This window comes from Eleutherodactylus coqui, chromosome 4, assembly GCF_035609145.1.
Source record: "Eleutherodactylus coqui strain aEleCoq1 chromosome 4, aEleCoq1.hap1, whole genome shotgun sequence".
In the NCBI taxonomy this organism is placed as follows: Eukaryota; Metazoa; Chordata; class Amphibia; order Anura; family Eleutherodactylidae; genus Eleutherodactylus; species Eleutherodactylus coqui.
Window position 1 is genome coordinate 134,076,054 of NC_089840.1, and position 27,149 is coordinate 134,103,202.

Below are 27,149 nucleotides of genomic sequence, written 5' to 3' on the forward strand. Positions count from 1 at the left end.
GTAACAATTTTATTAAACTTATTTTTTCCATTTTTCTTTAGTTCCTACAGTTGACTGCTTGTACACTATACTGCAACACTTTAGTATTGCTGGATACTGTATTTGAAAAGTTAGTCTATTATCAAGCCCTACCACAGGCAAGACTTAAGGCCCATTTTCATAGGACAAGTGTCAGGCAAATGATGCACGACACTCGTCCCTGTGTCTCCGCACTCCAATGCTCCTGCACGGGAGCTAGCAGAGCAGGCTGGGTCACGGAGCAGCCAGCAGGGGTGGGGCAGTGCAGGAGATTTCTCTCCTCTCGCTCCCCCACCCACCTCCATTGAAATAACACAGCGGCCGTTGGCTACTGAACGCACACAAGCGTGTTGTATTTGCGGCCGCTACGTGCCAAAAATAAAATTGCAGCATGCTCTATTTTAGAGCGGATATGCAGGTACAGCTTCCATTGAAGTAAATGGAAGCCATTGACGCTGCGGCACTTTTCCATTACAGAAGTGTCGCGGATCTGTCATTGCGTAGGCGACAGCGCAGGGAAATCCGCATTGAGCATGTGCGCTGGCACGCCAGGCCAGCACATCCGCAATACAGGAGAAGATTTCTGACAGGTAAACAGGGTTGCTGGCAGCGGGCACAGGGGGATTCCGTGCTGGATTTCCCACACGGAATCGGTGCGTGCCCATGTGCATTTAGCCTTAATCACTTGTAGGCCCACATTTGAAATAAAGTTTTACAGTTTAGGACACAACTATAAAAACATAAGTGTCTTGGAGAGGGCGTGAAACTACATTAATAAAAGGATTGGGGGGTCTTTTACAATCGGCCTTCTCTTTTGGACACAACATAATCAGTATATAAACAAAAGTTGCCTGTAAAATAGTTACAAATGTTGACTTTTTTTGTTTTTTAGAAATGCTTAAGGGCAAAAGAGTAATTGTTACTGGAGCAAGTTCAGGCATTGGTGAGCAAATGGCATATCATTTAGGAAAGATGGGATCACATATACTAATAACAGCCCGTACAGAAGAGAAACTCAAGAAGGTAAGACGATTATGTTGTTTGTTACTGACTGCCTATAGACCATAAATGTCCAAGTGGCCCATGCCTGGTCATCCCATAAAAAGCAAGCCCTCATACAGCTCTGTTGGTATGAAAATAAAAATGTTCTAGTCTTGGAATGTAGTTTCACGTAAAGTGTTTTAGGAAAAACACCCCTGCAGGTCTGGCATAGTATTTTTGAGCCAAGGCTCAAAGTGAACACAGCAAGACGGAGAAATGTAAGTTCTCCTTTTATATTACTGATTATTTTTGAATCCATTTCTGGCATTGGTTCAAAAATATGCTGCGAGTGAAACCACCCTAAATTGGCCGCATAACATACTTCAAGGTAATAAACACCTGAAGAGCAGAACTTAATAGGATTGTACCAAGATATACTTTTATCACCTAAAACCCCTTGAGTGGCACACCCAGAAATTTTCTGGGACGAGCTCCACTGCCTATAGTGATATAGCCCGGAAGATTTCCGGGCTATGTTTCATTATGGGACCTGCAGAGCACAATGCCATAAGCTGTGGCAGTGTGGTTTGCCTGCACAGACCCACACAGAACAGTGCAGGACTTTAAAAATAGAAGCAGGAAGATATTACCGATCTGCTGGCATCTTCCCACTTCTATTTTTAAACTCCTGCACTGCTTTGTTTACAGGTTGCCACACAGACCATCGGCTTGTCAGAAGCCAGCCGATGGTCTCTTTGGCAGGGAGAGCTGGTGCTTGGCTGTCAGAGGATAGCCAGGCACCAGCTCTTATACAGCAGAGAATGGAGAAAACCTCCGATCTCTGCTGTTAACCCTTTACATGCCGCGGGCTATGCGACTGCAGCATGTAAAGGGCTGTCACCATCGGACCTCTGGAATGTGATCAGGGGGTCCTGATGGGTCTTTATGGAAGTCCCCTAAAGGGAAAATTTTTTTTAAAAAGTTAAAAAAATAAATAAGTCTCTCTCTAAAACAAAAAATATACCTCTTCCCCATTACTTTGTAAAAAATTAAAAAAACAAAATTGCATATGTGGTATCCCTGCATCGTAATGACCCAGAGAAGGAAGTTAGTACATTATTTAACCCCTTAATGACGAGGCCCCTTCCCCCCCCCCCCTGTTCGTTTTTCCTCCCCCCATTTAAAAAATCATAACTCCTTTATTTTTTTCATCGATGTTGCTGCATGAGGGCTTGTTTTTTGCAGAACGAGTTGTATTTTTCAATGGTGCTATTTAAAGAACCATATAATGTACTGAAATGAAACAAAAATGACATTCCACCATCTTTCAGTGCGTTTTGTTTCTACGTCGCACAAACTGCAACAAAAATGGCATAACTTTATTCTATGGGTCAGTACGATTACTATGATACCAAACTTGTATAGTATTTTTTTTTGTTTGTTTTTTGTTTTTTTGCCGTTGTACTTGTATTTTTTTTTCAGACATTTAATTTTTTGAAATGATTTTCTGCTGCATCTTCTGCATGCAATAACTTTATTTTTCCGTCGACGTAGTTGAGCAAGGGCTCATTTTTTGTGCAATGTATTGCAGTTTGTTAGTACTAATTTAGAATACATAGGACTTTTTGTTCGCTTTTTATTGCATTTTTTCTGGGAGACGGTGACTTAAAGTGCATTTCTGGCGTTCTTTTTTTTTTTTCGGACTACGTTCACCATGTGGGGTAAATAATGCACTACTCTGATAGATCTTACCTTTACGGATGCGGCGATACCAAATATGTATTTTTCTTTTATCATCGAGATTTTTTTATTATAGATATGGCAAAAGGATGATTTAAACTTTTATTACTTTTTTTTTAAACTAAAAAAGTCGCGAAAAAGAAAAAAACTAATACTATTTGGTATGGGCATAATCGCACTGGCCTGTAGAATTACTTTAATATATTATATATACTGCTCAGAGAATGCAGTGAATAATAAAAAACCATGTTAAATAATAATAAAAAACGATTAAAATTTTACTCCTAAAAATTAGATAAATGAAGACTAGAGTTCATCCCGCAAAAAACAAGGCCTTCTAGAGCTCCGGAAATGGAAAAATAAAATTAATACGGCTCTTGGAATGTGGTGACACAAAAGCAAATCTGTAAGAAAAATGTTTTAAATGTACAAAAATAGCAAAACATTAAAAAAAACTGTATAAACTTGGTATCGCCGGAATCGTGTGACTCAGAGAATAATGATATCACATTATTTATTCTGCACCCTGAACGCCGTAAAAATAAAATCCAAAAAACAAATGGCAGAATTTCTTTTGTTTCCCCCCCAATCTCCCTACAAATTTTTTTTACAAAAGTTATGCAATACATTATATATACCCAAAAATGATGCCATCAAAAAGTACGTGTCCCGCAAAAAACAAGCCTTCATATGGCCGTGTCAATGGAAAAATGAAAACGTTATGGCTCTTGGAACGCGACTGGAAAATTAGTTGAAATTAAATGATTAGACCATTTAAAGAACCTGCCCTGGGAGCAGTCAAGAAGAGCAAACATAGGGCTTCATCGCTTTCGCTAGCTGAGGCAAAAATAGGACCTTTACTGCCGCTGTTGGCCCTAAAAATCGCCACCACAGGCCGCCCTAGCCCTCCTCGACCGGGTGGGTGTCCTCAGAGCCGCATCTTTGGCTGCCCGACAAATGCTATTTGCGGCCCGGGAGTATCCTGCCTGAAGCCTTGGCCCTCCTACACAAGCCAGCAGTCCTCAAGCCCTCCCGCATACACCCAAGCCACATTACATCTACCACCTTTCTCTCTCCCCAAGTGCAGGCAGCTTTATCAACTCCATTGTGGATTAACCCCTTAGTGACAAAGCCTGTTTGTGCCTTAGTGACGGAGCCAAATTTTGGAAATCTGACATGCGTCGTTCAACATAGCATAACTCCGTAAAGGCTATACATATCCAAGTGATTCTGACATTGTTTTTTCGCCACATGTTGTACTTCATATAGGTGGAAAAAATAGACGGATAGTATTTATGAATATTTATTAAAAGTGCCAATATTGGGAAAATTTTGAGAAAATTGTCATTGTTTCACATTTTCAACTGTAATTACGCAAATATGTGCAAACATACTGTACAAATTTTTGCTAAGCTATATATTCCGATCTGTTTACTTTATTCTGAATGCACATTTGAAAAACAGATATTTTTGGTATAACTTACCATAAAATCTCTTTCTCATTGCGTTCATTGGGGGCCACAGCCTAGACCATGGGATATAGCCACTGCCCTAGGAGGCGACACTAAGCAAAAAAGTGTTAGCTCCTCCCCCCTGGCTATATCCCCCCTGCAGGCACTCAGCTAATTAGTCTGTCTGCAAGCAGTAGGAAGCCAGTGGGAGTAAAATTATACATATTATGTTTTATACATACCAAAATACGTATTTTTGGCGTAATTTTCTGCCAAAAAATGACCGAAGAACAGAAAGTTCCAGCAACCGCTTAAATAAACAAGGGGTGGGTGATGTGGCCCCCAATGAACGCGACGAGAAAGAGATTTTACGGTAAGTTATACCAAAAATATCTGTTTCTCGTCCGTATCATTGGGGGCCACAGCCTAGACCATGGGACGTCCACAAGCAGTCCCGAAAACAATATATTGGGTGGGCATTCAAAGTTCGGCCATGCGGTCAAGCGACCGCCGCCTGCAAGATGTTCCGGCCAAGAGCGGCGTCAGATGATGCGGCTATGTGGACCTTGTAAAACTTTGAGAACGTATGTAAGGAAGTCCAGGTGGCTGCCTTACACACCTGAAGGGCTGAGGCTCCGTGACGGACTGCCCAGGAAGCCCCTACCGCCCGTGTGGAGTGGGCCATAACCCGAAATGGCGGCGAGCGTCCTGAGGTGCGATACGCCTCTGTTATCAGGGACCTTATCCATTTCGATAGGGTGACTTTTGAGGCCGCCGAGCCCCTTCGGGCCCCTTCCGGAATAATGAAGAGGGTGTCGGTCTTCCGAAATTCCTTTGTTCTTTTCACATAGATCCTCAGCGCCCTTACTACGTCCAGGTGATGCAGTATTTTTTCCTTTTTGTGTACTGGTGCTGGATCAAAAGGCAAGACAATTTCTTCATTAATGTGAAACTGCGAGACTACTTTTGGTAGAAACTCGGGTGATGGTCTTAGTACTGCTTTGTCCTGGTGGAAGGTCATATATGGCGTCTGTATAGACAAGGCCGCCAGCTCCGAGACCCTACGAATCGACATGATAGCGACGAGAAATACCACCTTCCAGGTCAGTAGTCGCATAGAAATCTCCTTCAGCGGCTCAAACGGCTGGTCCATCATAGTGTCCAACACGAGATTAAGATCCCAAGTTTGGACCGGGGGTTTAAACGGGGGTGCCGTATGGGCGACTCCTTGCAGGAATGTACGTACAGCCATCCTATTTGCGATTGGCTTTTGAAACAGTACCGTTAGTGCCGATACCTGTCCCCTTAGCGAGCCTACCCTTAATCCTACTTCGAGGCCCGACTGTAGGAATGCAAGAATTCTAGCCACTGAAAATTGCATCGGTTGTACCCGCCTCTCCTCACACCAGGTGAAGAAGCGCTTCTATACTCTATAATAAATCGCCGACGAGGCTGGTTATCTGGCCCGTATCATTGTCTGAATGACCTTCTCTGAATAACCTTTTTTTCTCAACACCTCGGTCTCAACGGCCAGGCCGTCAAATGTAGAGACCTGGAATCCGGGTGTAGAAAAGGCCCCTGGGATAGCAGGTCTCTTTGGTCCGGAAGGTGCCACGGTGTGTCGGGCAGCATTTCTATGATGGTCGCGTACCAGCTTCTTCTTGGCCAGTCTGGCGCTATTAATTTCGCTGGTCGCCCTTCCTGCTTGATTTTCCCTAGGATCCTCGGTATGAGAGGGATTGGCGGAAATACGTATAGAAGTTTGTATTCCCCCCACGGAATGGTCAGTGCGTCTGTTGCCGCTGCTTGTGGATCCCGCGCTCGGGTCACAAACGGGCGCACTTTGTAGTTTAGTCGGGACGCCATGAGGTCCACGTGTGGTGTGCCCCCTTTCAGGCATATCGTCCGAAAAACTTCTGGGTGCAGCCCCCATTCGCCGGGATCTACTCTTTCCCGGCTTAGGTAATCTGCCACCCAGTTTTCTACTCCGGGAATGTAGACTGCAGATATCGAGCTCAGATGCTTCTCCGCCCACGTTAGTATGTATGCTACCTCGCTCATTACTGACGCGCTCCGTGTGCCTCCTTGCCGATTAATATAGGCCACCGTTGTGGTGTTGCCCGTCTGGATGCGTACATTTTTCCCCTTGAGGCTGGACACGAAGTGTCGGAGAGTCCGGTAGATGGCCCGCAATTCTAGGATGTTTATATGCAGCCTTGTTTCTCTTTGAGACCAAACTCCTTGAACAGACTGGTCCCTCAGTGATCCGCCCCAACCCGAAAGGCTGGCGTCTGTCGTCAACACTATCCATCGACTTGGGCCCAAAGGCCATCCCGCCTGAAGCCTCCCAGGTTTCAGCCACCACTTCAGCACCCCTTGGACTTGAGGGGTTATCCGGATTCGCTGTTCCAGGGTCAGTCGGGACCCGTTCCAGCGTGACAATATCAGGTGTTGTAGTCTCCTTGACCGGAACTGGGCGAAGGGGACCGTCTCGAATGCTGCCACCATCTGGCCCAGGATAGCCATGCAGTGTCTGATGGTTAGCGGTTTCCCTTGCATTAGGGACCGGATACCCTGCAGGAGCTTGTCTACCTTTGCTTGAGGTAGTAGGACCCGATGCTGGCTGGTGTCGAATATCATGCCTAAAAACTCCAAGCGTTGTGTTGGTATTAGGCACGACTTCTCGCGGTTCACTATCCAGCCGAATTCTTCTAGAGTTTTCATTGTGACGCGTAGACTTCTGATGTTGCCGTCCCGCGACGGTGCTTTTATTAGTACATCGTCCAGGTATGGAATGGCCGATATACCCTCCGCATGGAGTAGCGCCATCACTGCTGCTAGTACCTTCGTAAACACTCTTGGCAAAGTAGACAGGCCGAATGGTAGCGCCGTAAATTGAAAATGCCTTCCCTGTGTCTCGAAACGAAGGAATTTTTGATGTGTTTCCTGAATCGGGATATGGAGATAAGCGTCCTTGATATCTATCGAGGACAGGAATTCCCCCGGCTGCATGGAGGTTATCACGGACTTGATTGACTCCATCCGGAAATGTTTTGTTCTGATGAATTGATTCAACCTCCTTAAATCCAGAATCGGCCTCACTATGCCGTCCTTCTTGGGTACAAGAAAGAGATTCGAATAGAACCCTTGCCTCTCCTGTGCCCCCGGCACCGGTTTCACAACCCCTTGTGCCAGGAGATTCTGCACTGCCTGCTGTAGGTCGGCTACTCCTTCTGGGGTGGTAGGCACTCTGGACCTACAGAACGAATTCTGTGGGAGAGTCGTGAATTCGATTGTGTACCCGGATGTCACAATCTCCTGTACCCACTTGTCGCTCACGCGCCTCCCCCATGTCTCCCAAAATTGGGAGAGCCTGCCCCCCACCCTGGTGACACTGGGTGGGGGCAGTGTCTCATGCAGCTCTCTTCGATCCCACCGTTTTGGATGTTCCGGGTCGGGATCGCCACGCTTGTCTTGTTTTGAAAGAGGGGCCCTTCTTTGCGTCCGTCGGGTTCTCGTAGGTTGGGACCACTGCCCTGACCCTGGGCGGGACGAAAAACGCCGAAAGGACCTAAAAAATGGTTTCCTTTTTAATGGGACCTTCTCCTTTCTTGCCGGCATTTGTGGTAATGACATGCTCTTGCCACCTGTGGCGTCTTTTATCATGTCATCTAGTTTAGGTCCAAATAGCCTGTTTCTTTCGAATGGCAACTTTGTTAGAGCCATCTTGGATGCTGTATAGGCTGACCAGCTCTTCAGCCAGAGAGTTCTCCTTGCCGCGACCGATGCACCTGACGCCCGAGCCACAAACTTGGCTGCGTCTAGTTCCGCTGCGCATACAAACTTGTTTGCCTGTATGACATTGTCTGTCATTTCGAGCAACTCACTCGGTGGAGCGCCTGCTACAATGTCTCTCCGTAGCTGTTTGGCCCAGGCTATGGACGTCTTACTGACCCATGCGGCCGCAAAAATCGGCTGCAAGGCAGTGCCTGTGGCTTGAAACACTGTTTTCGCCAATGTATCCAGCTTCCTGTCTTGAGGATTAGCCAGAGTTGCTACTTCGACTGTTGGCAATGCTGTGCTTCTAGATAGTCGAGACACTGGCGGGTCGACTACCGGAGGTACCGCCCAACCCTTTTTCAGACCCCCTGGGATTGGGTATGTAATTTCCCAAGTTTTCCCGGGTTGCCTAAATTTTTTGTCCGGGTTCTGCCATTCTTTAAGGACCTCCGAAAAATCCTGATGGTCTGGGAAGACCTGTCGTGATCTCTTCTGCCGTCTAAACGACACCGTGGAAGGAGCCGTCTCTACTGGTTCCTCCATTACTTGGAGGGTTTCCCTTACGGATATTACCAGGCTGTCCATTAGACTGGCTAGGCGCGACACCTGTTCCTCGTCTAGCTCCGAAGCTGACGAGCCCGCAGAGTGGTCGTAGTCTTCAGACCCACTGCTCTCTCCTGCCGTTAGGGCCGTGGCCTGAGAAGCCCGTGAGCACGATGCTCGAGGGGAATCATGGCGAGCCCGGGCCGGTCTCGCAGAGTACCGCGACCGTGAAGAATGCCTTGATCTGTGGTAAGTATGCACGGACTCCCTGGATCCATGAGAGCCATGAGAGTCTCTGGATCGTCTGGACTTGGAGGGTCTAGACGACCTCCTGGTGTGGCGCGATCTACGGGGAGTGTCCTCGCTGCTAGGGGACCTCCTTCTTTTGCGTGCCCTCCCTCGTGCATATTCCGAGGAGGACGCGTCTGAGCTGGGCTCTAACCGGCGTAAAATCGCCGCAGAGGATGTGGCCAAACCAGAAACGGCAGCGGCCAGGGACCTCGCCCATTGGGGTTCGGGCCCTGGCTCCAAGGGCGGCGGGGGGCACCGGGGTCCCTGGAGTTGCGCATGTCTTGGCACATCTAGCGCAGCGGGGGTCGACTTGACCGCAAGCAAACTTAACGCTGCAGGTAGTGCAAGCGTAATGCTTCACCCTCCCCTTGGCCGGGCTGGAACCCTCTGATCTAGGGTCAGACATGGCAAATGAAAACAATCTCCAGGTAGCGGGGAAGCTACTTACTGTTACAGGCGTACCTGCAGGGGGGACAGGGGAAGGCGAGGGGAAAACACCACGAAGTGCTGCCTTGGGCAGGGCTTACCCGGTCTAGCAGCTGTTTTGCGGTTCCCCGGGTCCAGCTGGAGCCTCTGGTCCTGACGCTTGGATGCTGTCGACGTGGGTCCACCACACGGCCTCGCAGCGTTGGTGACCCGGCAGGTGTTGTGGCAGGGACTGCTGCGGCATTGTTACGGCTGCTGGTGCCCGAGACAGGAGGTGCTGCTGCTGTCCGCGTGCTTTCTCTATAGCAGAAGAAAAACTGCAGGGCTGGATGGCTGCTGTGTGCTCTGAGAGCTGCGCAGTGCTGGGCTCAGAAGTGCAGGCAGGACGAGGTGTCTAGCTGCTGAGAGCGGCCAGTCCTCTATCTGGCTGCCCCTTTTAAACTTGCCGCGGTCGGAGGGGGCGTGGCCTGCCCCGGAAGCACGTCCGCGACCCGGAAGTGACGCTATCTGGCCGAGATGACGGCGCTCCGCCCCCCGGAGCGCCGCGCCCGGAAGTGGCCTGCCGGCCGGCATCCTGCAGCCTTCCTCGCTTCTGCCCCTGTCCGGGAGAGCTGCTGCTGCTGCTGTCCTGTGCTCCATAAGGTACCCTGCGTTGCCAGGAATGCTGCCGCCACTGCTGTCAGTATGGAGTCCCCAACGGGGTATCTTGTCCATGTTCTGGGGGCCGCAGCCTGTCCGCGCGTTGACTGTTCCAGCAGTGCTTCTCCCTATGCGTCACCGTCAGACAGTGCGCTACTCCAGGGAGGGGGAGCCCTATGGCTGGCGGGTAACCGACTCAGATGCGCATTGCATGGTCGGGCCCCTATTTCTTCGCTGGGTGAGACGCCGCAGTAGTGGTGGAGACACCCCCTGCCTGCGTCTCCCCCGGGAGGCCAGTAGAGCCAGGGAAAAGCCCCGACTCCCCGGATTCCCGCGAATAGCCACGTCTGCCTCCTAGCAGACACTAAGCTAAAGACTAATTAGCTGAGTGCCTGCAGGGGGGATATAGCCAGGGGGGAGGAGCTAACACTTTTAGTGTCGTCTCCTAGGGCAGTGGCTATATCCCATGGTCTAGGCTGTGGCCCCCAATGATACGGACGAGAAACTTTCGTGTTTTTTTTAACCATTTAGGAGACATACAAATTTAACATTACTTTTCAGTATTTTGAGAAACACTTTGTTTTCCTGCACCAAGGCAAGATTGCAAAGGCTCATAGGTGTCAGAATGATACCTACCCCCACAAATGACCCCATTTTAAAAACTACACCCCTTAATGTATTCACTGAGGGGTGTCATGAGTATTTTGACCCCATAGTTTTTTTTCAGAAGTTAATGCAATTTAGAAGAGAAAAAATAAAAATTCACAGTTTTGCAAATATGTCATTTTAAAGACATATTTTTTTCTATAGTGAACATGAGAATAAGGAGTGACACCCCAAAATGGATACCCCTGTTTGTCCTGTTTTCAGAAACATACCCACTGTGGCCCTAATCTTATGTCTCTGCACAACGGGGCCCAAAATGTAAGGAGTAGTCGGTGGCTTTCAGAGCAGAAATTTTCCTTGAAGGCTTTTCGGCCCCATATCACACTTGTAGAGCTCTTGAGCAACCAAAACCACTGAGAACCCCCAGAAATGACCCCATTTTGAAAACTAGACCCCTTAACGGATTTATCTAGGGGTGTACTGACCATTTTGACCCCACAATTTTTGAATGAATTCAAGCAAAGCAGAAGGAAAAAATTGGGATTTTCATTTTTTTGGCAATTCTGTCATTTTAAAAGCAGTTTTTTTTCTTCAGCACGCATATAAATGAAGACTTGCACCCAAAAATACATACCCCCATTTGTCCCGTGCTCAAGAACATACCCATTGTGGCCCTAATTTTATGTCTCGATGCACAACGGGGCCCTAAATGAAAGGAGTAGTCGGTGGCTTTCAGAACAGAAATTTAGCTTGAAGGCTTTTTAGGCGCCATATCACACTTGTAGAGCTCTTGAGCGGCCAAAACCATTGAGGACCCCCACAAATGACCCCATTTTGAAAACTAAACCCCTTAACGAATTCATCTAGGGGTGTACTGTGTATTTTTACTCCACAACTTTTGAATGAATTTGAGTAAAGCGGAAGGAACAAAATCCCAATTTTGATTTTTTTAGCTGATTGTGTCTTTTTAATAGAAAGATTTTTTTGTACAGCGCACATATGAATGAAGACTTGCACCCCAAAATGGATACCCCCGTTTGTTCTGTGTTCAGAAACATAGCCTAAGTGGCCCTAATCTTATGTCTGGATACACAACGGGGCCCAAAATAAAAGGAGTAGTCGGTGACTTTCAGAACAGAAATTTTGCTTGAAGGCTTTTTAGCCCCGATAACACACTGGTAGCGCCCTGGAGCGACCAATATCATAGAGGGACCCCACAAATGACCCCATTTTAAAAACTAGACCCCTTAACGAATTCATCTAGGGGTATACTGTGTATTTTGACTCCACAATTTTTTTATGAATTTGAGTAAAGCAGAAGGAACAAAATCCCAATTTTGATTTTTTTAGCTGATTGTGTCATTTTTTTTTCCCATAAATTTGTCATTTTCATGAGTTTTCTTTGTTTTAAGCAGGGAAAACTGGGGAGACGTACCCCAAATTTTATAGTGGTAATTGTTCTGTGTTAACAATACCCCCATTATAGGTCCAATTTGCATACAGGACACATTGCTAGGCCTATAATGGAGAGACCACCTATTGGATTTCAGGGCGCAACTAAATAAAAATGACTCCCTAAAAAGCACCCCCCTCCTTCTGGCTTTTCAGGACAATAAATTATAGGGTGGCATAAGTGATAAAGAAATTAAAGTAAAATTAGTAATGTAAAGCGGTATGATAAATTTCAAAGCAGGGGTAACTACAAAGGCCAGGGTGGGATGGGCACGTGGGGCAATAAAAACACGTATCCCTCCTCCTCCCTTGCTTTGAGCAGACACGACACCTTTTTTGTGCGTATTTTTTGCCCGCAGTTTCCGGGATGGGGTGCATAAAATGGCACGCTGTGAGCCTTCACACCTCCTCGGATTCCCATGCATTTCGAGGTGTGGTGGTCTCAAATAATAGATGCTTGATGAGCTCCTCCTGGAACTGGAGGAAGCTCAGCGTGCCCCCAGATAACTTATAGACGACGTGCGCGTTTATAGGTAGCGATCTGTATTAGGTAGATCGCTACCTTCTTATACCACGCACGCGTCCTTCTTTTAACCAAGTACGGTTGTAGAGCTTGGTCGGATAAATCGACCCCCCCCCCCCCCCCATAAATTTATTATAATCAGTCACACAGACCGGTTTTATTTTCTGCGTTGCAGCCCCCCTCTCCCTTACTGCAACGCAGGCGTCTGTGTGAATGGTGGACAACATATAAACGTCCTTTTTGTCACACCACTTTATCGCAAGTAAGGGGGGTCCTTTGCCAGCGCGTAAGACGCTCCTTTGTCCACGTGTCTGGAAACTAGGGGTTGTGGGAACCCTACTCTATTTCTGCGCACCGTTCCGCAGGCACCTGTGTCTGCGTCATGTAATGCCTTGTACAGGGGGATGCTGGTGTAGTAGTTGTCCGTGTAAATGTGGTACCCTTTATTTAAAAAAGGGCCCAAAAGCTCCCACACGATTTCCCCACTCACGCCGATATCTTCAGGACAATTGGGGGGATTTAGGTGACGGTCTCTGCCCACATAAATAAAAAAAAATCGGACGTATATCCGCTCGCGCTTTCACATATTTTATATAGTTTCACACCATATCTAGCGCGTTTTGATGGTATGAACTGGCGAAAAGATAGACGGCCCTTGAAACTCATGAGCAACTCGTCTACCGCCAAATTTTTTTCTGGGGTGTAAATTTTTCTAAAATAATCTTTTAATAAAATAATAAGGGGCCTCAACTTGGACAAGCGGTCATACTCGGGGTCGTTTCTGGGGGGAATTTGCGTATTATCGGCGAGGTAGAAAAATCGCATGGTGTTTTCGAAATGGGGTAATTAGGGTATGAGGGGCGGCGAAGACAGGGTGAGGAGGTAGACAAAATTAAAAAAATATATTTTACCCACCCAAAATTTAAAAAAAAAAATGGACGCGGGTATAGCGGGGTAATAAGGGTACGAGGGGTGGTAAATATGGGACGACGGCAGGGGTTTTTTCCGGTGTTTTTCACTGAATATCGCACACGATTTTTCGCTGCTATCTCTCTCCTGTCACAAATCACTCTGAGTGACGGGAGAGATACGCAGGACTAATCGTGTGCGATATTTACTAAACAAATGACATGGATGGCTGTGATAGGTGTATCACAGCCACCCATGTCAGCAGGGACCAATCACTTTGGTCCCTGCACGTCACTATGCTTAAGGCAACTTTTGCCTTAGGCTCTACTGCGCATGCGCCGCCATTTTGGCCGCGCAGTTTTGCCGTTATGTTCGGCAATTTTGGGGGCTTTGGGGACTTTTGGGGACTATTTTCATCTCCCCTCACGGATCCGATCCATGAGGAGAGATGAAACTTATACACTTTTTAACTTTTTAAAACTGTTTTCCGTGATCGCCTCTATCCATGGGATAGCAGCGATCACGAAATCAGGGACTGCTTACCGCGGTCCCCACTGACATCTACCGGCGCCCGGCTATCTGTAGATAGCCGGGCGCCAGGAGATTTCAAATCTCCTGGGCGATCCGGGCTTCTGCGCATGCGCCGCCAATTTTGCTTGGCGCGCTTGCGCAGAAGCCCTGCGGCAATGGCAGATCGCCGCAGGACATCTCGGAGAACGGGGGTGAGTATTTTCACCTCCCCTCATGGATCCGATCTATGAGGAGAGGTGAAACTTTTTTGTTTTTTACAACTTTTTTTTACTTTTTCGCGATCGCCGTTTACCGCCGGCAAACGGCGATCGCGGGTCCGGGGACTGGTCACCGCGGTCCCCGGCGGCATCGCCTGTCTCTCGGCTACCTGCACAGAATTCACCGGAGGGCCGCCGACATCGCCGGAGACAGCAGGGGACCGCCGGGGACCTCGCTGAGCAGTTTCAGCGTTCCCCATGGTTGCGATCCATGAGGGGAGCTGAAACTTCATCTTTTTTTTACTTTTTGTTTACTTTTTTGCGATCGGCACTATCCATTGGATAGCGCCGATCGCTATGCCGGGGGGACTGCCCGCATCCTGGGATGACTGCTCCATGCTGTCGGCTACCTGCGGGTACCGACAGCATGGAGCTGTCACGTCCAGAGCCTGCAGGGCTTTAATCCAAAGAGGATGCATAAAACTATGTCCTCTAGGATTAAAGCCCACTTAGGCAGGACATAGTTTCCCGATGGGGCAGTCGTTAAGGGGTTAAACAATCCAGAGCCTCCATTTTGGGGTTTACATAACAGGGCTGCTCCCCTGGAGTTGCTTCTCAGTTCCCTGATTTTGTGCTACACTGCTGCCACCTAGTGGCTAAAGTTATATTCTAACATACCATTGCTGTTACACAACAGTAAAGCTTCAACTGCAGCCCATAATTTCAGAATCTGCCTCGCTGGACCTAACAATTAACTGAACAAATTACCCTTTGTGAGAAGCCGTCACCAATCGCCAGTCCATCTTGTTTGCCCACTTTCTCCTATTACTCTACCGCAAACTCAATCTATTTGCTGAAAAGTGAAATTAAGAACTCACTACCATTCAGAGAATAAGCTTAGGACTCATTTTAACCGACCACCCACTATAGGACACCAACTATAGATTTGTATCTGCCACCCAACCACCAGCCTAGATTCAGCTGCCCTTGGAAACTGCTTCAGGTGACATTTGGCCGCATGGGTGACCACATGGCCCCAATGTAGCCGAACTGCCATTGGGTGCCTAGTAGAGGATTTCAGCCTAAGGAGACCCCTGCTTCTCCCCCTTCTCTCTACTTGCTTCCTTAAACGATTCACTGAAACCATGCGTCCTACCCAAACAAAACAAGGGAAGAGAACTCAATCTCAGACAGTGACCAAGCGATCTTCAGGACTGACGCTGTCACTAGCCGCTTCAGATGAGTCCTCTCGTTCATCGATGGAAGGTACTTCAACCGCCCAGATCTCCACACCTACGGGCCCAACCAACTCAGAAGCTATCACAACTTCAATATCTGATTCTCTTTTCCCCTAAATACAACTTATGCTAAAAAAAGAGCTCACACATATTTCAGACGACATTATGTCCAAACTTACTAAAGAGGTCCGAGATCTTGGCTACCGAACAGCAGCTTTGGAAGATCGTATGGATAATGCAATGACGGTCCTTGAGTCCCATTAAAAGGAGATAGAGCAGCTGCATGAGGAAATTTTGATCCTCCAGGACAAATTGGAAGATGCCCGAAAATAGAGCCTGTAGGGACAACCTGTGGATTCGCGGCCTTCCTGAATCCATCCAGGACCTCCAGTCCACCACAACGGCCCTGTTCCAGGAGCTCTGCCCCAACATCTCTATAGAGAGGCTAGAGATGGACCGAGTCCACAGGGCACTGCGAGCTCATAAACAAGGAGGTCCCCCAAGGGATATAGTTCTCAAAAATGCACTTTCACCGCACCAAAGAAAAACTCCTACGAGCAGCTCACGCTACCCCAAAACTAATTTTTTAAGGACATGAATACCAAATCTTCCCTGATCTAGCTCCTTCAACGCTGGCAAAAAGAAGAGCCCTTAATCCCTACTTGGAGATTCTACAGCAGAATACAATATAAGTGGGGGTTCCCTTTCCGACTAACATTTACCTTCCATGATAGATCTCAAACTATTTTATCCACAGAAGGAGCGAGACGCTGCTTCGAAGATTTGCAATTCCAGCAACCTGTCCAGGAGTCTTCTACGCACTCGCAGACCTCTAGATCGCCCAGGAGAATCGACTGGAATGACAGAGCCATGAACCTAACCACAGATCTGCCCTTGTGCAGGATGCACTATTCATTATCCCTAAAAACTTCCCTCCTGAAACGTTTTTTGTAAAAATTAACACTTTTATTGGGCTCCCTGACAAGCCGTTTTGTAAACGCAAGAAACGCCTAACTTTCTACGGGAACTCTTGGCAGGACTTGGGCATTAACCAGATATGGGGTACTCCCAATAGTCCCATTTTACGCCACACTAGGCCTAATAAATGCCATTTTTTCTTTAGTTAGAGTTAGCTGTCAATACTTGAGACATGTTGACTTCCACAAAATTAAGCTACAGTCCCACAAGACTTTTCTACTACAGTTGTCCCTCATTTCCCGAGTCTAAAGTTTGCCAGCCGGACTCCCGAGAAGGATATGTGTTCTTCAGTTCCAGCGGCAAGTCCGCTACTCAGTTGTTGAGGAAAGTTGGATGTTGGCTTCCATTGACCTTTGACTAATGCATGTTAATTACTGCAGTAGGCAGTAAGTTTCTCCTTTTTTTTCTCTCTCTCTCTCTTCCTTACTCCTCCTATTTGCCCTTTCCTACTAGTCTCCCTCATCCCTCTTCCTATGCCTCCCCCTATAAGGGGGTCTCCTCACTTCAATTCTCTTTTTGTTATGGTAATTCTCAATTCCTCTCTGGCACCTACACAGTGTGCTGTTACTGATAGTTACTGCTATGTTTACTACAGCAGCTCCTCGCAGACAAGTTACATGTCTTATTTACAATGTTATTTCATTGTGTTGGCCATTCTTTCCTTCTCTCCACCTCCCTCATCTCCCTCCCTCTCTCACAGGGCTGGGGTATCAGAATACTCTCTATTTTTCATAATCTCTTAAACACCCTCCAATGGATTTAAAAAGTTTTGCAGAATGTGGAGGGTTTCAACTCCCCCAATAAACAATCCAAAGCCTTCCGCTGCTATAAAAGTATTCATGCCGATATTGTATGCCTACAGGAGACCCACTTCTCTGACCCCTCCTCCCCACGCTCTCTCTCTCCTCATTATCCTATCTTCTTTTCGGCAACGGGACCATCTAAAACAAAGGGAGTGACTATCGGTTTTGGTCGCTCTGTCCCTTTTACTCATACATCAACCATATCAGACCCTGAATGTCACTTCTTAATCCTAACGGGTGTAGTTCAAGACGTCCCGGTTTCCATTGTAGCATATTATGCCCCAAATTGTAGACAATTTAATTTTCTTACAAAACTACTAGAAACCGTAGAAGCTAACAAGAGTAGTGCTGTTATCATATGCGGAGATTTCAACTGTATCTTAGATCCGAACCTGGACAGAAACACGGTAATTCTCCTGATGCCCATATACAACCACAACATTCCATTTCACATAACTTTAAAAGACTTCTTTTACAATATCACCTCGTTGACTCCTGGTGGGAAGCTAATTCCACTGTCAAGGACTTGACACACTTTTCTGCCGCACCATAGTCCAGTATCCATTACCTGTGATTCCCTAATGTCAAAAGCTTACCAATACCTCTTGGACCATTAATGACTCTTTACTAGCACACCCTGATATAGTGTCTTCAATAACGTCTGAACTTGAGGAATACTTTAATCTAAATAGTACTACCGCTGCATCTCCTATCTCTTTATAAGAAGCCCATAAAGTGGTACTCCGTGGTATCCTGATCCAGACATCATCTCGGCGGGAAAAAAAGAGAACGCTTGCAAAGACAATCGATTCTAGAGAAGAAAGTGCACCAATTAAAAGAAGTCGTCAAAAAATGTCCATCTCGAGAAAATATGAAAGTGCTTACGCAAGCTAAGACAGAACTAGATCTATGTATCGTGGGCATAGTTAAAAGAAAACTACGTTGGTCTCGCCATCCATACTATATACTAAATAATAAACCGACAATGCCGCTAGCTCGTAGACTTCGCGCTCACCCTATAGTGAGCTCTTTCTTAAGGCTCCGTACAAAGCATGGCGCAGTCACAGCAAACCCATTGACTATAATAGCTGAATTCCGGCAGTTCTTATCCAAATTATATTCCCAACCACAAAATATACCAACAGAGCTACTAAACGCATACCTCAGAGAAACCACATTCCCCACACTCCCAGAGACATTTTTGGAACAACTAGCTGCAAAAATCACCCCAGTTGAGGTTAAAGACGCGATTAAAAACTCTGAAAGGGATAAAACGCCCGGGGCCGGATGGCTTTTCCGCCACTTACTATAAAAAATTCTCCCCGTTTCTTCACACTCATCTCGCTAATTATTTTAATGCGATACGCGATGGCCAACAAGTAGGACAGACATCACTCATAGCCGCTATCTCCATTATCCCCCAAGCCTGAAAGAGATCCGCTGGACAAACAAAACTACAGGCCTATCTCTCTAATCAATGTAGATATTAAACTCCTCCACACATCCTAGCCTCGCAACTAAATACGGCTTTACCATTCATAATTGGTAGGGACCAAGTAGGTTTTATCCCAGGCTGCCAAGCCAGATAGCATTTGTCGGATAACACACCTCACACATATTTGCCAATATGTGTGAGGTGTTACTCTCCCTGGACGTCTATAAAGCCTTTGATACCCTAAGTTGGTCATGCCTGTTTTCGGTTTTAGAACATTGGAAGTTTCGTGGCGAATCCTGTACAACTATCCTAAAGCCCTTGTCCGTTATAAAGGCTTTTGCTTTGATAATTTTACGATCCAGCGGGGAACAAAGCAGGGCTGCCCACTTTCCCCACTCCTCTTCATTTTAGCCTTAGAACCACTACCCATAAAAATCCGTAATAACCCTGATATTAGAGCAATCGAAATTGCTGGGGTCCACCATAAAATTAGCATGTTTGCAGACGACATACTTGCTATAATATCATTCCCCGCACACTACAATTCCGAAAATCATGGCGGAGCTGTCCAGGTTCGGGTCAATCTCCAGGTTGAAAATTAACAAAATAAAATCGAAAGCTTTTAACCTTACCATGCCCCCATACACACACTCTCTACTGCAATCTAACTTCCCATTCCAATAGATGACAGGGTCGCTGGGCTACCTGGGGATGAGCCTGACTAACTCTTATGATACGTTGTATATGCAAAACTATATACCACTCCTCCGTAAACTTCGCCTACTATTGGAAAGTTGGAACCAATACCATATATCGTTGATTGGAAGAGTGAACTCCTTAAAGATGTCATTCCTCCCTAATGTTCTCTATTTTTTTTAGAGCTCTTCCAGTACAGGTTCCTGGGCATTTTTTGAAAACACTTCAACAGATAACCCTCCGCTTTATCTGGAATAACTCTATCCCCAGAGTATCACGTTCCACTTTGTATAGGCACAGGCAGCATGGAGGTTTGGGAACCGCACAAATAACAAAATATTACCAGGTGGCCCAGTTAGCCTCCCTACATAACACTATAAATGCCCCTCTTTGTCTTTCCATAAAGGCCATGGAAATTCACCCCCTCACGGTAGATTCACTATAGGCCTACTATATTTAATCCTATTACAAGGCATTCTCTGAGAGTTTGGGACTCCATCAAAAACTTAGGGAACCTGATCTCCCCTCACCTACCCCTCCTGCCACTCTTACGTAACCCGTTATTTCTGCCAGGCCACGACTCCCCTCTAGCTTTTCAAAGTTGGGCGAATAGAGGTATTACCAAGGTACATCATTTACTTTCAACGGAGGGTGTGACGACGTTTCCCATCCTACAGAATAACAAGGACTCCATACACCTTTTGAATTCTTCTGTCTTAAACACCCACAGGCAAAAGGTCTCATCTCTCAAATATACTCGAACCTTGTTCATACCAAGTTCCGCACACAATTATCTTATGTAACTAAATGAGGACGGAATCTGGGGGATGTTCTGAGTGAGGAGGAGTGGTCTCGGATTTGGAGATCCACCAACCGCGGTGTCCGTATCATATTAATGTTGGAAACCTCATTAAAAAAACCTTCTACGTTGGTATTGGCTATTCAAAAGAATATTTCCATTTCCCTGGAGACATGCTCCACATATGGTGGTCCTGCCCTAGAGTCAAAAGACTTTGGATCAGGACATACTCCCTAATCTGCTCAGTAACGTTTCACAACCTGCGCAAAAACCCATGGGAGGCTCTGTTGAACAAAAAGATCGAGAATATATCTCCAAATTCCAGAAAACTGATTTCTTTTCTTTTCCTAACTACAAAACAAACTATTGCTCATTCCTGGCATAAGGCTTCGCTGCACTTTTTCGAAGTTCTTAGTATAATTCTGTTTTCCTGGTATTTTTGCCCCTTGAGGCGAAAGCCCTGGAAGAGAGAGAATTCCCCACCACCACCACCTTTTATACTCTCCCCCGTACCCTTCCATTTCTTTCTGAAATGTGATTTGGCCCTGGCCAGGCCATTGTTCATTCTCGTGCAATGTTCTTTCTGAAAATAGCAATGAAAAATGCGAAGTATGATAACATCTGATTGCTATTATTTTTTATATATTTTTCATTCAGAAGATACAAGGCTGGTAGCTATATTATTGTATTAAGATGAGAAATCTTTTCATATACTGCTATGCCCTTGTACGTATTATTGAGAATTCAATAAAAATTGTTTTTAAAAAAACTGCCCTGGTGGGTCTGACAGGGTAGTAAGAAACCCGCCACAGAAGGGGTTTATAGAGTAGGCTAAAGCAGAGCCTCTCAATGATCCAAAGAACTGGGGTCCCGTGCCCACCCTACTCCTCACTGCAGGCTTGGTGCACCGCCCACAGTGAGGAGGAGAGTGAATGGAGTGATGACCACACATGTGCAGTGCCGCTCCATTAACTTTCAATGGAACTGCTGGAAGCAGTTGTGTAGAAGCACTCGGCTACTTCCATCAGTCCCATTGAAATGAATGGAGAGACGTCTGTACATACACAGCCATCACTGCATTCCGTCTGACGTCTGAAGGGCAGGAGATGAACACGTGGAATCTCTGTGGGTAGAAACACAGGGAGGAAAAAAATTACAAAATACTGATAGGGGTTTTCTACAGACAACCAAAAGCAACAGAATAAACTGATATCCTATTATTAAGGCAGATAGAAGAGGTGTCAAACTGCAATGAAGTATTTATTATGGGGGGGGGGGGGCTTTAATTATTCGGATATAAAATGGGAAAATGAAACCTGCAAATCTCACAAGGGTGATTAAGTTCATGAACAATTAAAGACAACTACCTGAGCCAACTAGAGGGAGGGTCACTCTGGACTTAGTACTAACTAACAAACTGGACTGAATAATGGGGGTGCAGGTTGAGGGACACTTGGGAAATAGTGACCACAATATAGTTAATTTTCAGCTGTTATTTAATAAGAAACCTTTTCAGGGAACGACAAAAAAACTAAACTTTAGTAAAGCAAAATTTGATCAGCTCATAACTACTATCGGTAACATTAATTGGGACAACATCCTCAAAAATATCAGTACAGAGAACAAATGGGAAAAGTTTAAAAACATCCTAATCATCTCATGTGAACAGTTCATGCCCTTTAAAAAAAAAAAGAAACACAAGCAGAAGGAAACCAATGTGGCTCGACAAGACTGTAAGGGGGGCAATAAAAGAAAGCGTTTAAACTATTAAAACAAAAAGGCAGTGAAGAAGCGCTAAAATCATACAGGGAAAAAAACTAAATATGTAAGGAAAAGAGTAAAATTGCTAAGGGGGTTGGCAGAAAGGCTGATCGCCAAAGAACAAAAATAACCCTAAACTATTCTTCAACTATATTAACAGCAAACGGATTTGCACTGAGAGCACTGGCCCTTTAACAAATAAAACAGGAAAAATCATAGAAGACGATGGAGGGAAGGCAAATCTATTAAATTTTTTTTAAGTGTATTCACGAACGAAAAGGAAATGCCACATGAGATGCAGGGGAATACAACAAACCCTCTGCTACATATTGCATACCTAACACCGGAGTAAGTGCAGAGCCAGTTAGAGGAATAAAATCGATAAATTGCTGGGTCCAGATGGAATACACCTAAGGGTTGTAAGGGAACTAAATGTGTTGTAATAGCTAGACCACTATTTATTATATTTATGGACACTCAAGACCGGGGTTGTACCATTGGATTGGCGCATGGCCAACGTGGTTCCAATTTACAAAAAGGGGTCCAAAAGAGAGCCTGGTAACTACAGGCTGGTAAGTCTCACTTCAATAACTGGAAAAATATTCAAGGGGTTTCTGAGAGACGCCATCCTAGAAATAGCTCAAGGAGAACAATGGAATAACTCCTCACCAACATGCGTTCATGAGGGGTCCATCATGTTAGACCAATCTGATCAGCTTCTACAATGAATTAAGTTCTAAGCTGGACCTGGGAGAGTCTAGTGATCTAGGTTGATATATAAAATGAGACAGCTTGGACTGGGCGAAAACGTGTGTATCTGGGTAATGAACTGGCTCAGAGATAGAAAGCAGAGGGTGGTAATAAATGGTTCGTACTCTGATTGGGCCACCGTTACTAGTGGGGTGCCACAGGGTTCAGTACTAGGCCCCATTCTGTTCAATATATTTATCAACAACCTGATAAGGGGACTACACAGTAAAATATCAATATTTGCAGATGATGCAAAATTATAAAAGACAATCCAATGGAGGAGAATGTGTGGCTACAAATGGACCTAGATAAGCTGGGGGCTTGGGCAGAAAAATGGCAAATGAAGTTCAATGCGGATAACTGTAAGGTTATACACATGGGCAGGAGAAACGGTGTCACCAATATACACTAGATGGGGTACGGCTAGGGAAAAATGATGTGGAAAAAAGACCTGGGGGTACTAGTGGACTGTAGATTTAATTGGAGCCACCAATGCCAGTCAGCTGCTGCAAAAGCTAATAGAGTCTTGGGGTGCATTAAAAGAGGTATAGGAGTGAAGGACGAGAACGTTATTCTCTGAAAACGGACGGCCGATATACACTCGTGGGAAAGAGCCCTTACACACATTCTTGCCCAGACCAAGCATTCTCATTTTATTTACCAACCTTTTATGCGGCACAGTGTCAAAAGCTTTGCAAAAGTCCAAATACACGAGATCCAATGACTCTTCCCGATCCAATCATAGAAGCTGATCAGATTGGTTTGATAGTAGCGAACTTCCCCCGGGGCCCCCCTCTTCCCCCATAAACCCATGCTAATACGGAGTTATACAGCTATTTTCCTTGAAGTCCTCCAGGATAGCATCTCTTAGAGACCTTCAAACATTTTACCCACAATAGAAGTCAGACTTACCAGCCTGTAAAATTTCCTAACGTGCACCATGCAATAAAACTAATTCATGAATGACTAGCAGTATTATGTTTGTCAAAAAGGAAGTGCTTTTGCCCAGTCATGCCTATAAAGCATTCCCAGTATACTGGTATACAATTGCAATTGCAAGCATAGGCAGCAGATGCTATTCTTATCACAAGTAAATTGGTTTACTCCCAGAACCTACTGCCGGGATCCCAATACTGTACTGATGACAGAAAGTACCATGGTATCATGCAATACAAGCACTAAAGGAGTAATTACTAGAAATGCATTGTGAGGGCACTACAAGTTCTTGAAAGCAATAACACTGCAGAATTTGGCAAGGTCTACTGTATGATCTTTGCTAGGAGACTGGGACCATCCACATGTACAGGTTTGGGCAGTTTACATCAGCTGGGCACAGATCGTTTCACTTGATTAGTTATTTGTCAGTTACTACAATGCCAAGTATGCGTGTCATGTGACACATTCCTGTTGTAAGAATTTTAACCTATTACAATATACAACCATCCTATCTTTTAGTATGCTCTTCGTTGTTGTAGGCTCTACTCACGCTTGTGCTTTTATACTTCTAACAATGAAAACCCCAATTTAAGAAAAAAAAAAACTGAACCTGTGAAATAACTGCACTTATGAGGCCTTAGTCAGACGGGCATTTTTTCATGCGATTTGCGGATCGCGTGACCGGGGGCGAAAAATCGCGGGAAAAATCTGCACCTAGCCGCGTTTATCGTCGCAGCAAAACGCCCGTCTGACCGGAGAAAAATCGCCGTGCGCATCAAAATGTGCATGAAACTTAGACTGGCCGGAACTTAGTTTTGCGGGACTTTTTCGCACCATTTTCGCCGTGCATGGATAAGATGTTGCCTCCATATTACGAGCACCTTGTCAGCCTTTGCCATTTCATTCAAGTTCTCACATCCTAGAAGACTATGCACTCGCCAGATGACGGTAGTACAGTGCGGCGTGCTCGCCAGCGAAAAAACGCAGCTAGCTGCAGTAAATGATTTTGGTGCGCACATTAAACGCAGATAGGCGTGATCTGCGATTCGTCGTGTCCTATAATTTATCGCATAAGCGGACATGTGACCGATCCCACAGCGAACCATTGGTTCTATATATGCGTGAATCGCATGCGCAAATAGCGCGAAAAAACACCCGTCTAAGGCCTAAAAATGTATGTGTAAAATACAATATGCAGAATAAATGTAGTATATGGATAACAGAACATTATTATGAAATGTTTGACCAATTCAAATATTTCCAAAATTCCCCATAACAACCTCAATAATACAATCGGGTAAGGGTTTATTCACACGGGCAAGGTTTCCCATGCCTGTTCCGCCCATGTTGGCACACTTACAGCACGCTGACCAATTATAGTCAATAGGGCTATACAGACGTGTTTTTTCTTTTACACTGACTGGTGGTCCCTGTAAAGAATGTCCTATTCTGATCCAATTTTTTAGACTTCAGTCAACCATTCAAGCCAAGAAGAAAATTGAGTGAACACGGATGACATTTGTATGTGCTCCTTTTACACAAATCATTAGAAAAAATTTTTTTGGGAGAGAGAAAAGAAATGAAGGACATACGGATGACAACGCGGTCATATACACAGATTAAAATCGGACTGTTTTTCACAGACCAAAATCTGACACGCTCATCGAAATAGGGCATAGGAGCCCCCAATACAGACAGCAGTGTATAACTATCCTGTCCTGCTGGAGAGCTGCTGCAGGCTGCCTAGTGTGCAGAAGGCTTGCCAACCTCCCTTATTTAGGGAGTGTGTGCTCCAGATATTAATATGCTTTGATCCTTTGAATTGTTATACTATTGCTATTTAAATGCATGCTAAAATTTGAAGAAAAAGAACCTAAATAGTAAATAAGAGATGGGCATTACTCACATATATAGGACTTTTTTTTTTCTTAGGTGGTGGAAAGATGTTTAAAACTTGGTGCAGCTTCCGCCTATTACATCCCTGGAAGTATGGACAATATGACTTTTGCTCGGCAAGTGGTACATGAAGCTAAAAGTTTATTCGGTGAGGGGCAAAAAATATGGTTAATAACTGAGCTAGTCTGTAGACAGTAATGTAGTCATCCCCACTGTGCTGTATTTGGTTACATAACTTATTACATTGTGTCAGTGAAACTTTCTTTACACTATGTATTTAGGATCTCAATCTCTTTCTTACCAGGTCACTATTAAAAAGCAATGTGTTAAGTCTTGAGCCTAAAAAAAATATAGGATTTTTTTTAGTTGCACCAATTTTTTTTGTGTTAGAATAATATGTAAGCAACTGTATGAGGACACTTTACTTCAATGCATTCCATAAACTATTCTGTACATGGCTGATATCAAAAATTAATATACCCTAGCATATTACACATCTAAACGTGCATTACTCAAAAACCCATTTCTAAACATTAATGGTGTTTTTTTTTCTTTACAAATAGGCGGACTGGACATGCTAATCCTGAACCACATTGGCTACTCCTACTTTAATTTCTTTGATGGTGATGTGGATCATATAAGGAAACTCCTAGAGATTAATTTTCTGAGCTATGCAACCATGACAGTCGAAGCTCTGCCAATGTTAAAAGAAAGTGAAGGCAACATTGTAGTAGTCTCTTCAGTTGCAGGTAGTGTAATTAGATTTTAATAAGGTTTTTAAATGGAAATATGTATGTTCAAGTAAAATTGGGGATATAAATAAGGGACCACTTCACAACACTGTCTCATACAAGGGTATACACACCAATCAGCCATAACATTAGAAGAGTATTCCCAACATGGACATTCATGGCATTTTGCCATAAGCTTCTGATGAAGAATGGGGGTCCATCAAGCAACGTATTAAGGTTTCTGATGAAGAATGAATGCATAGTTTGCTGCAAATGTGCATTGCTCTGTCCATTCGTTTTTAGGGTAGTCATGGAGACAGTCAGTCATGTTCTCCACATGGTGTGGGTCCCAGCGGTGAGACCCACTTCTATCATACTTTTACGGCATGTCCTGCGGATATGTAAAAAAATGTTCTAGCTGGGACTACCACTTTAAAACACTGACAGGTGGAGTGAATGACATTGATTATGTTACTGGCACCTTTCAAGGGGTGGGATATATCAGGCAGCAAGTGAACAGTCAATTCTTAAAATTGATGTATTGGAAGTAGGAAAAATGGGCAAATTTAAGGCTCTGAGAGACTTTGACAATGATGACTGGGACAGAACATCTCCAAAATGGCAGGTATTGTTGAAATTTTCTGTTACGTAGTGGTAAGTAACTACCAAAAATAGTCCAAAGAAAAGCAACTGGTGAACTAGTGACAGCGTCAACAGCACCCAAGGATCACTGATGGCAATGAAGGCTCGCCTGTCTGGTTCTGTCGAACAAAGAGCTACTGTAGCACAAATTGTTGAAAAAGTTAATGCTGGCTATGGTTAACTTCACACAGGTGAGCACGATATGGGGCCGTAAATCTCGCCCCTATATCGCGCTCCCCATCATGTGAATTCCCCAGGAATGCGAGGCGTTTTCATGGCAAAACAGCCTCGCATCACTTCGGGGGGAAGAAGCAATCCTCCGCCACAGCCACGGTATAGGATCACAGAGTTTCTCCGATTGCTTTCAATGGGGTCAGCGATGCTGCCACTGGCCCCA

At 45.2% G+C, this 27,149-nt stretch overlaps 1 protein-coding gene across 1 annotated transcript in view; it reads left to right on the forward strand.

The window, feature by feature from the left end:
* The window catches only part of HSD11B1 (hydroxysteroid 11-beta dehydrogenase 1), a 48,829-nt gene that overhangs the window by 6,585 nt on the left and 15,095 nt on the right, over positions 1-27,149 (forward strand). Inside the window, exons 2-4 of the mRNA XM_066600120.1 lie at positions 911-1,041; positions 25,416-25,527; positions 25,943-26,128. Of these exons, the coding sequence (XP_066456217.1) occupies positions 911-1,041; positions 25,416-25,527; positions 25,943-26,128 (429 nt within the window). The remainder of the gene's footprint in view (positions 1-910; positions 1,042-25,415; positions 25,528-25,942; positions 26,129-27,149) is intronic.